We start from the raw sequence: 12045 nt of genomic DNA, 5'->3' as shown, positions 1-12045 counted from the left end.
ACTACATGGTGAAACTCTGGGATATTCACAAGAATTTGGTGGCCGACATTTTTCTTGATAACACTCTCAGCTCTGCTTGTTTCCTGAATAGTTCTGGAGATATTTTAGTGGCTTTCAGAAATGATCTTTACATCTTGCCTCACAGTAAAGCACTGGGTATCTCAGCGACAGATACAGATGTCTCTGGAATCTCAGCAACAGGTATGACATCAGACAGTCTTACATGGATACATTTACTCTCTTGTTAGGAATCAGATTTTTTTAACCATTTGTTATGATTTTCAGTGTCTGCACAATATATTGCACCATATTAGCTGTGAACAGTGCTTTAACAAAAGGGATAGTCATAAATTGATGGTAATTTGGGTCACAGTTAGATTTAAGTCTAACTTTGGTCACTTTACTGGGTGTTGCTTTCCTACATGAGCCCTTATTTCACAGTGACCTATAGTATCTGCAAGTCAGAGTTGAGTGCCTGACTTCTTTTAAAAAGAAAATTATAAAGAGCTTATTCTTCTAAAAGTCAAACAATCTTGGGTCATTTAGACCCAAATTTGACTTTTGTAAAAAAAAATAGTTTTACAAATCTTAATATTATTTGAAATGTTTTCATGATTTTTTTGCACATTTAAAAGAAAACACTTTTTTTTCACTTTAAACTTTTTCCTACAACATTTGCTGTCCAAATATAACAGCATTGTTCTAGTTGTGCATAGGATCCAGAAATGAATCCAGAAACAATTCAGTCTATGTTTACTATTTGAACTGAATGAACTCAAAGGATGAGTGAATGCAAAACACAGCTAGCATCAATTGTAAAAAGTACATCAAATTTGTAATTTTTTTCATTTTTAAGTAATCTATGTGTAGTAACACAGATAAGGATATTATATATATAACTTTTTGTCTTGACAATGGCCCTTTTAAATATATTTATACAAATACCACTCTTGTGATATTGTGATATCTTCACCAGAGTCCTTCATTTATGAAAACCAAGCTTTAAATTACCAAAAGGAAGGAAAAACTGATGTCTCCAAAATCACTGACATGGACACTTATCTGGTATGTTCTAGTTGCTTGAACCCATACTGCTATCAAATATACAAGGGAAAACAATTCTGAATGAGCCATAGCACTCATAGACACAACATAAACCAGCTCCACTGAAGAACGTCTGATACTAGCAGCTATGTCTGCTACCATGTGCTAGATACACTGAAGAACAATAATTCCTGCCCCAGTTCCAGGATTAAGGCAGATTCTTCTCTGACCTTCTGTAGTAGGAAGTGGTGGTGGAAAAAATATTATGTAAAACCCAGAGCTGGGATATGTATTTCCTAATAAGAAAACCTGTTCAGTTAGCAGATTTATTGTCTCAGTTTATTTCACTAATAAGCATTACCTCTAAAAGTAGAGATGGTTGCATACTCCAAAAAAGTGAACTATTCCTATTACATGGGAAAGAAAATGTGTTAGACTGGGTGAATGAGTTAGCACTTGACTGTGATCTCTCTCTATTTGTTGGAGTTTGTATTTCTGAACATAACTCCCTCTATATGTACCAGATTTATTATAATTCACTAACATGTTCAACTACCCACATTTATAACTATTTGTACTTTCAGCTAACCTGCAAGTACTCCAAACTGACATGTTCTCTACCTATTAAATACAGAATACAAAATTTCAATAGTAAATGAAATTTTTGCCAACATTTTTCAATTTTTCAAGTTCCACTGCTATGGAATTGATTTTTTTAAAAATTCAATTATGAAATGTTTATAATTTTTTCACTGAAGTTTGGAATTTTAAGGAAAACAAAAGTGAAATGTTCACGAAAACTTTTGGGGAAAAAAGTGTTTTGGTTTTTTGACCAGCTCTAATACAGATTTATATACTTATCACTTATTCTTTATTTATCTGTTAAGATTTTATTCTGAAAACTGTGGAGGAAAATTCTTATAGGTACATTTTCACAGCACTATATACTGGTGACTAGGACCTTACACATTGTAAATTTAAAAACACCCATCCAAAAAAACATTCTGGATCATAGTGGTATGGAAGATAAAATAGCCACATTTCCTACAATTTAACAATTGAGCAAGCATTGAGTTTTTCCTCTACATTCTTAGTTAATATGTCATTATGGTGCCTCTTCCTAATACAAATGATATAGAGTACTCCTGGGGGAGTACTCATGCACCAAAAAATTAAAAATTCTGCACATAATATTTTCAAATTCTTCATATTTTATTTATCAAAATAACACAATATAATCACACCAGTTTCAATTTTTTTGGTCATTTATTTCAAAATACCTGTCAGCAAGTATGTCTGTAACAATACAGACAACAAAAAAGATTCAGGAATTATTTTTTTTTTTTGACAAATAGATTTCTTACTAGGCATATTAATACAGAACTCTGAGTAATAATTCATTTAAACTACAATACAGGACCGTGTTTCCCGCACCCCTCAGAAGCAGAGCAAAGGCTTGGAGTAGTCGGGGTAATGGAGGAGCTAAGGGAGAGGGAAGTAAATTGCTGGGAAGGAGCCTGGGTGTGAACTTGGAGGGTTGTTGGATATGGGTGGGAAAGTATGGAACAGGTTTTTGTGGGGGAGTGTGGAGGGATTATTAGGGAACTTCCCCCATGCAGACCCTGGCTGACCCCTAGACTCTCCCATTCAGTCAGGCACATTTGTCCCTGTCCCCATGTGACCCTGCATCCCCTTCCCCTGTCCCCATGTGTGTCTGTGCCCCACCCACCACACCCTGTCCTTATGTAGCTCTGCACCCCCGCCCCAACCCCATCTGGCCCTGAATCTCCCTCCCCCTTGTGGCCCTGTGCCTCCACTCCCATTCAGCCCCTGCCCCAGTCTGTCCTCCCCCACTAGCCCTTATGAACTCCTGTCTGATGCCCCCCACAGTACCCCACACTGTCTGTCTCCCCATAGCCCCTGTCTCCTGACGAGGTCCACTGCGAAGAAGGCAGCTCTTTCTCTTCCCTCCCTGGTGGGGAGCTGCTGCTGTTCTTGTGCCACAGAGCCCTCTGGTGGGAAAATGGTGGAACTGCATCAATATTTTGGCAGAAGCTTTTTTCTGTGCAAAAAAAAAAAAAGTGGTGCTCATTAATTATGCACATGTGCAGTAGCTCAGAATTCCCTCAGGAGTTATAGAGACACAAACAGCACTTTCCTGAGAGCATTTAGGTCTATGCACCACTTGAGCTTTGGGTTAAACCTATGAGTGGCATATAGGTCTTGTGCCAATGGTGGGAGTAAATTTCACACACTGAGAATAAACGCTTCTTCCAATGAGACTTTGCATCTATGGACCATATACAGTGTTTTTATGTGACACAGCTGATAACTTGATGACTAGAAACCCATGCATATGAGTGGCACCAAAAAAAATGCCTCACTAAGCTGTGTGTATGTGTGTAAGGGAAACATTTTACTCACAGATTTATGATTACTGAGCGTCAACCTTTTCCCATTTCTCTAGGTGCCTTACATGGGATTTAATTTCACCAGTGACTTCACAACAGAATTGCTGGTTTCACCAATGGGCGGAGAAAAGGTTAGACTTAGTTGAATACTTAAGTTTCTTTGAAATCTGAAAATGGTGTTGGAAGTAAAGATGTGTTGAGACATTTTGATCCCTTTAGGAAATGTAAGTATCTCTAAGGGCTTGTACACAGTACCACTTATGTCGGTATAACTTATGTCGCTCAGGGGTGTGAATAAGCCATCTCTACAAGCGAGGTAAGTTACACCAACCTAAGTGCCAGTGTGGACAGTGCTATGTCTCCCACCAATATAGCTACTCGTTCTTGCGGAGGTGGTTTTATTATGCCGACGGGAGAGCTCTCTCCTGTCAGCATAGAGCAGGGGTTCTCAAACTGAGGGTCGGGACCCCTCAGGGGGTCGCGAGGTTATTACATGGTGGGTCACAAGCTGTCAGCCTCCACCCCAAGCCCCGCTTTGCCTCCAGCATTTATAATAGTGTTAAATATATTAAAAATACATACCATTATTATACAGAGCATCTACATCAGATGTGCTACAGCAGTGCCACTGTAGTGCTTCTAGTGTACACTAGCCCTAAAAACAGAGCATCTGTCATCCCAAAAGATCCCAAAAAAATATAAAGGAGGGTGTTCTATTGAGTTGGTTGGGAAATTCATTAATGCAATGTGAACCTGCAAGTATTGTGTTAATTTAACATTTTATTACCTGTACATTACCTGTTGCTATATGTGTATACTCCTCTGTCATCCACCAGCTGTCCTGGAAGTTGCCACTGGCCCCTTCCCGGATTTATTGTTCTCCCAGTATCTCAGCGACTTCATTGAAGGTATTTGACTTCCTGTTTCAACCTGGACCTCTCAGCATAGATGAGCAAGAGAAGGCAGAACGTAAGGGATTCTTTCTACAATTCTACCTTCTTTTACTTCTGTTTATTCAAGAACTAAAGTAAATCTGGTAGCGTCCTAAACCTTGAACCAGATCCTCGGCTGGTGTAAATTGACGTAGCTCTGTCGACTTCAGTGGAGCTAAACTGATTTATACCAGCTGAAGGTCTGGCCCTATAGGCCAGATTTTCACAATACCCTGCACACCAGGTGTCTGCTGTACACCCAAAACTCCAGTTGAAGTCAAAGGGAGCTGCAGATGCTCATTACCTCTGCAAATGGTCCGGGGGAAATAAAACCCCACTATCTTCACCTCCTGCACATCTGCCTGTTGTTAGATCCACGGTACATTTTTTAAAAGCACATAAGTGACTTAGTTCCTAAGTCCCATTTTCAACCGTGATTTAGGCACTTAAGAGCCCAAGTCCCATTGACTTTCACATACCCACAAATGGTAGTTCATGGACGAGTGGGCTTTCTGGTTGCCCTCTCCTCCTGTAAAAACACCAGAATGGAGGGGAGTGGGCAGCAAGTCATCCCTTAAATAGGAATGTAGATGTTTGGAGAAGGTTAGCTGGCTCAGAGCCTCCTCTCTCCTTCCAGCGCCTCCCCTCCCCCTTCCCAAATAGCTGCCACTGAGCTGGGTGTGGAGAGTTAAGCCCATTAAGAGGAGGAAGTTTGTGTGTGGACCAGGGAGGGAATGTGTGGGAGCATCAGAGGCTCTCAGGTGCATTTATTAAGCATCCTGTCTTTTGAAATATTGATTCTCAAACATCCTGAGATCCCTTCTTACTCTAATAAGGACTGTTTTCCAGCCTGTCAGAAAGCTTCCCTATAACATTCTCTTAATGTGTATAGGGTGTAGTAGCAAATGGTATAACTAAAGCAGTCATTTCTCTTTTCTCCCAGTCTCTGAAAGAATGATCCTGACTGATTATATGAAATACTTGCCTGGCCCCAGACCTGCAGAGGCTGTGGATTTGGAAATACCTGAGTTTGGAATCTCCCCATGTTCTTCTCCACTCAGTGTATGTTCAGAGGCCCAGCCTGAGGAAGAGGTTTGTATGAAACCATTTCACACTTCTGTACAGAGTCCAGCAGTATGTCGTGTCTGACTTCCTTCAACACAACACCGCCTTCATTAAGGTGACAGGTTTCAGAGTAGCAGCCGTGTTAGTCTGTATCCACAAAAAGAAAAGGAGGACTTGTGGCACCTTAGAGACTAACAAATTTATTTGAGCATAAGCTTTCGTGAGCTACAGCTCACTTATGCTCAAATAAATTTGTTAGTCTCTAAGGTGCCACAAGTCCTCCTTTTCTTTTATCCAGGTGGAAAGCAGAAATGCTGATGACTCAATTGTATATTGGCAACGTCATTTTGAGGTCCCTTCTCAAGTGCATTGATTAAACTCGGGCCTTCTAACACACAGCTAGTGTACTTAGAGTTCACAATAATTCATCATAATTCTGTTTTGTTATGGGGACACCTGCTGGAAGAACTCCGAGCACAAGTAAATTCTGTGCCTGAGAATTTAGCCTGACATGCATCTCATCAAGAATGCCTATTACTGCCTTGTACATTTACTATCTCAGAAAGTAATTTGGGAATGTTTCTATTTTAATCCCTGGGATTACATCTCAAATACAGGGTAGAGTTTAATAATATAAATGTTTTTTAGGGTTTTTTTTCTTCACAGCACTGGAATGAAACCACAAATACTAGCCCTTTCACCAAATAAAAGTCAGTGCAATTGATACTGTTCAAAATTTGAACAGAAATTAGAACACATTTTGAAAGAGAAAGTAGTTAAGGATATAGAGATGAATGGTAATTGGTATAAAATACAACATGGTTTTACAAAAGGCAGATCATGCCAGACAAACCTGATCTCCTTCTTTGAGAAGATAAATGAATTTTTAGACAAAGGAAATGTAGTAGATAGATCTAATGTACCTGGATTTCAGTAAGGCATTTGATACAGTTCCACATGGGAAATTATTCGTTAAATTGGAGAAGATGGGGATTAATATGAGAATTGAATGGTGGATAAGAAACTGGTTAAAGGGGAGACTACAATGGGCCATACTGAAAGGTGAACTGTCAGGCTGGAGGGAGGTTATGAGTGTAGTTCCTCAGGGATCGGTCTTGGGACCAATCTTATTGTATTTCTGACCTTGGCACAAAAAGTAGAAGTGTGCTAATAAAATTTGCAGATGACAGAAAGTCGGGAGGGATTGCCAATACGGAGGAGGACTGGAATATCACATAAGAAGATCTGGATGATCTTGTAAACTGGAGTAATAGAAATGGGATGAAATTTAATAGTGCAAAGTACAAGGTCATGCATTTAGGGACTAACAACAAGAATTTTTGCTATAAACTGCGGATTTACCAGTTGGAAGTGACAGAGGAGGAGAAAGACCTAGGTGTATTGGTTGATCGCAGGATGACTATGAGCTGTCAATGTGATGCGGCCATGAAAAAGGCTAATGTAGAGCTAGGATGCATTAGGTGAGGTATTTCCAGCAGAGACAGGGAAGTGTTTGTACCATTATAGAAGGCACTGGTGAGATCTCATCCGGAATACTGTGTGCAGTTTAGGTCTCCCATGTTTAAGAAAGATGAATTCATTCTGCAACAGGTGCAGAAAAGGGCTATTAGGATGATCCGAGGAATGGAAAACCTATCTTTTGAGAGGAGACTCAGAGAGCTTGGTTTGTTTAGCCTAAACAAAAGAAGGCTATGGGGAGATCTGATTGCTCTTTATAAATACATCAGAGGCATAAACACCAGGGAGGGAGGGGAGTTACTTAAGTTAAGCACCAATGTGGACACAAGAATAAATGGCTGTAAACTGGCTATCAACAAGTTTAGGCTCAAACTTAGGCAAAGGTTTCTAACCATCAGAGGAGTGAAGTTCTGGAACAGCCTTCCAAGGGGAGCAGTAGGGGCAAAAAACCTAACCGGCCTTAAGACTGATCTTGATAAGTTTATGGAGGGGATTGTATGATGGGACTGCCTAAATGTTGGCATGTGGCCCATTGGTGACTGCCAGTAGCAAAAATCCCCAATGGCTGGAGACAGGACGCTATATGGGGAGGGCTCTGAGTTACTCCAGAGAATTCTTTCCCAGATGTCTGGTTGGTGGGTCTTGCCCATATGCTCAGGGTCTAACTGATTGCCATATTTGGGGTCAAGAAGGAATTTTCCCCCGGATCAGACTGGCAGGGACCCTGGGAGCGGGGGTTGGTTGCCTTCCTCTTCAGCATGGGGCTTGGGTCACTGGCAGGTTTAAACTAATGTAAATGATGAATAATCTGTAACTAGTAGTATTTAAACCATGATTTGAGGATGTCAGTAACTCAGCCAGAGGTTCGGGGTCTATTACAGGAGTGGGTGGGTGAGGTTCTGTGGCCTGCAATGTGCAGGAGGTCAGACTAGATCATCACAATGGTCCCTTCTGGCCTTAAATGGCATGAGTCTGTGATACAGCTGTGCGTTTTACAAACAGCATTGCAGAGAGTTATGGAAAGGCAGCCAAAGGCTGTTTTAATGGAATATTGTTCTAATTGCCTGGATTTAGGGCAAATATTTTTATTTCATCTCCATATAACAGATCTCAGTTTGCTTATTGGGCTTTCCTTATGCATAGGAACTCCTGACAGTGAGATCCACAGTGGTAGAGACCACAGAATACTGAAGGCAAGATCCACAATGTGGTTCTGAAAGGAGGATTTTGCCCTTAATCAGTACTGACTAGATTTGCCATGTTGCAAGCTGATAGTTTCAAAAATAAGGGATAAGAGAGGGATTTTTTTTTAACTGGGCATTTTCCTCCCCCTAACAACCGACACTTGCCTGCTTTATTTTTGTTCAGGTTGCTGAAGCTGAGAGTGAATCCCCTGATACAGAATTGCTACAGCAAATCCCAAGCACTGAACAGCAGCAAGTCAGAGAAGAAACAGACAAGGAGAGAAAAAATCTTCTAACAGAGGGAGATTTCTGTTTGGACAAAACTCAGACATTACAGATGAAGAGAAAAACAGGTATTAAAAGTCTTCTTTTATTGTTGGCTTTTATTGTATATCATAGTTCTACAGATATTCTCCCCAGGCATGAGCCTACTCTTATCAGTGGCAAAACTTACATTGACTTTCATAGTGCAGGACCAGGGTCGTGAGCTCTATTCTTGGGTCTGCCACTGACTTCCTGATAGCCATGGCCAAGTCATTTAAACTGTCTGTGCCTCAACTTTTCTGTCTGTAAAATGGATACATAATGCTTATATGAAGCGTTATGAGGATTAATTCATTCATGTTGGTAGTGTTTTGAGATCTGATGGAAAATGCTACAAAAGGGAAAATTATTATTATACTAATATGTAATTACTTGATTAGAGATGGAGCATGAGCATTGTTCAAATTCTCCTTGCTTTACTCATGCAAGACCTGACTTCAGTGGGAGTACATATATGAGTAAGGAGCAGAATTTGCCCCATATTTGAAAAATGCCTTCTGGATCTGTTATTCACTCAGCAGTATTGTTGAAGCCTTGTTGGTGCCAGGATATGAGAGAGATAGGTGGGTGAGGTAATATCTTTTTTACTAGACCAACTTCTGTTCGTTCAAGCTTACATAGAGTGCTTCTTCAGCACTCAGTGCACAGTTCAGCTCTGCTTTCTCTTTCCTGATCCACGCACTCATGCCCACACAGAAAATCCTCACAGAAACAAGTCACATTACAGGTTCTTGTTGTCCCTGTTCTGAAGGTTCTGAAAAAAGGAAGAAAAAAGCTTCAAAGAGCGACAGATTTCCATCCAGCAAAGAAAAGGTATTCTCCATCACCATAAATGCTACAATTGGTATTAGTGGGGCATTCACAATGACGCATGTCATAAACAGTGATTACTATTTCTGAAGGGTTTTTATTAAGTTCGTACAACAATCCTAAAATTGGTAGCTAAGATACATTAATGATAAGTGCCATAGAAAAGTCCAGGAGGAATAGGATGTGAACAGTGTGCAGTAAATAAGTCCTAGTGCCACACTTTAAGCAGTAAGGACTCAGAGAACATAAAATATTAAATAACTGCTCATCTTCATGAGCACCATGAATTCTGTGCACTGAATGAGGCAGGGGCCTTGTGGAAAAAAATGGCATAGTATGTGATCATGCAATTAAAGACTGTATTATAATGCAAATGTACAAGGAAGCCAGATTGGGTCACACAGACAACCTTAATTTTGGTATATTCTAACTTTGAGTGCTTGCCTTTGCAACCTTAATGATCTTTTAACATAGTTGGTTGTGAGTAACAGACTACAGTTGGGCTCAACTCACAAAATTCCAAATTCAGATTTGGATTTTGAGCATCCCCAAAACTGAGGGGTTCAGATCTCAGGTTCTGATTGGGCCCATCTCTAATAAAAACCCATAGCAATTTAATATGATTTTAAAAATATATTCCTTGCTACTAAACAGGGTGTTTCCCTACTTGTGGAGTTTGCTCTTATATAGTATGTTCTTAAACTTGCCTTATTTTAATTATGATTTAGAAGCTTGTGCCCAGGAAATTATCCAGTTCAGAAGGTGCTGGTCTGAGAAAGACACGTACTCCAAAACATAAAAGATTTTCCTCAGAGATGCAGGTACCTGTTGTTGCAAACATAGGTGCTCTCCCGAAAATGTTACCAGTTTACCTCAACTGCTGTTGGATGGCAGGATGGCAGAGCTCGGTGATCCATTTAGATTCCAGTTTCACAGTGGAAGTTTTTTATTCATTCAGAAAACTCATGAATATTAATAATACACAGAAGCCTCCTTTAAATCGGTGATTCTATAAGATGATAACTCAGAAGAGAATCAAGTTTTGCTTTTGAAGGACCTAAATACAAATCTTAAGTCAGATTTATTAAACAAATGATTAATGTTTTCACGTGAATCAGGCTAATTGCCCATGCCAATAAAATTGGGGGAAGAGAGAGAAATTCTGTAGCTAGTATTAACAAACTTGGCAGATTAACAGTGCAAGGTCCCAGTATTCAAGATGGAGTATTACATGCTTGAACCTGTAGTCTCCACAGATCTCACCTCCTCTGTACTAATTGTCAGACAGCTACAATCTGCCCCATTTAATACACATAGGTTACTGTGCTGAGGCTCTTGTGGCCTATGCTGGGTAAAGTTTGGCCAACCTACTGTATTGTATCTCCCCACTTGTTTATTAAAAAAAGAAAAATGTTGATTTATTTTTTTTAAATCAGAACGCCATGATGGCTAGAGACCCCAAGACTGTCTCCCGGGTCCATTCAGCTGTTTCTATAGGTGAGGTCAGATATTCCAACTCTATTATAAGTTTGCACTTGAAATGGTAGACATTAACATTCTCTTTTTCACAATGTGATCCCAGTAAACATTTTGCAGTAATGAATCAAATAGCTCATGATAAACCTTATAGGAACTAAAATTCTTTTATAATTAAATAAACAGTATAAATTGTTGAATATCATCATACCTGATAAGACTGCAGGCCCAGAAATCTGGAGCCTTATACATCATACAGTGATGTAATTTGGATGTTTGAACATACAGTGACCTATTTGCACACTTTCTCTTTTGCCCCCCTACCAAGTATCTACCCTCCCCCTGCTTTTCTTTGGCTCCCCAGGGTTTCCTCACTAACCTTTCCCCCTCCTTGATTTTCCTCATCTCCCCCACAGTGTACTGCCTGACAATAGCAGACATTCCAAAAGCATGGTCCTCAACTGCTCACAGTCATAGAAATATGGCTAGAGTGAATGCCTACTTAGCTCCACTCTATATATCATATTGCCTAGCCACATATCTATAGTTTTGGATGAGCTGGAAAATATGCTGTAGGCAGGATCTCTATAGTTAGACTCTTAGGAGGACTCCTTGGAGTGTCCCTGATTAAGTGTTTATCTACACATGAAAATTAATCTGGAATAAAATAGGGTGTGGATTAACTATTCTTGATTTACTACATGTGTGGATGCTCTTATTGCAGAATAAGAGTGCCTTATTCTGAACTGGTTTAATCCATTTATGAATAAGGAACTCTTAATCCATTTTGGAATCTAATCTCATTCAGAATAAAACACTCTTATTCCAGAATAAGAGTGTCCGCACAGGGAGTTAACCTGGAATTCTTATTACAGAATAACTCCCCATATAGACAAGACTTTCAAGTCCTAGGGCAATCCTTCAAGAACTCTAACCAGAGTGATGCAGCCAGAGCACCTTCTCCACATAGCTCCCCTGCTCTCCCAGTGACAGCAAGAGATAGGAGCAGGTGCCAATATCAGCAGTTTACTGACAAATCTAGATGATTTTAACAGCTCTCTGTCCCAAGTCATTGCCACAATGGAAGCAGGACTGTTCAGTGTTACAGTCAGACCCTATAGTGCTAACAGCTAAAGAAGGGTCTCTATGAGCTCAGGCGATAGGGGCCTGTGCTTTTGGAGCAGGAAAATCTGTATTCTGTTATCTCCACTGTTGCTGGGATGTTCTGAATGACCACAGTGGAGTCTAGTAACAGCCATGAAGTGGACATGTGGCAACTGTGAAATTCTAAAGGGCCTCAGATTTGTTGAAATATGATGT

The 12045-nt window shown here is 40.1% G+C and overlaps 1 protein-coding gene across 1 annotated transcript in view; it reads left to right on the top strand.

Annotated features, from left to right (window-relative positions):
* The window catches only part of LOC141991401 (uncharacterized), a 40883-nt gene continuing 28838 nt past the window's right edge, over nt 1-12045 (top strand). Inside the window, exons 1-9 of the mRNA XM_074959693.1 lie at nt 1-201; nt 977-1065; nt 3512-3586; nt 4292-4424; nt 5331-5479; nt 8300-8468; nt 9191-9252; nt 9978-10070; nt 10686-10746. Coding sequence (XP_074815794.1) covers nt 6-201; nt 977-1065; nt 3512-3586; nt 4292-4424; nt 5331-5479; nt 8300-8468; nt 9191-9252; nt 9978-10070; nt 10686-10746 — 1027 coding nt within the window. The 5' untranslated portion in view covers nt 1-5. The remainder of the gene's footprint in view (nt 202-976; nt 1066-3511; nt 3587-4291; nt 4425-5330; nt 5480-8299; nt 8469-9190; nt 9253-9977; nt 10071-10685; nt 10747-12045) is intronic.

The sequence above is a fragment of the Natator depressus genome, chromosome 7 (genome assembly GCF_965152275.1).
Source record: "Natator depressus isolate rNatDep1 chromosome 7, rNatDep2.hap1, whole genome shotgun sequence".
Lineage (NCBI taxonomy): Eukaryota > Metazoa > Chordata > Testudines > Cheloniidae > Natator > Natator depressus.
Note: the sequence above shows the minus strand (reverse complement) of the source record. Positions and strands in the feature narration are given on the sequence as shown.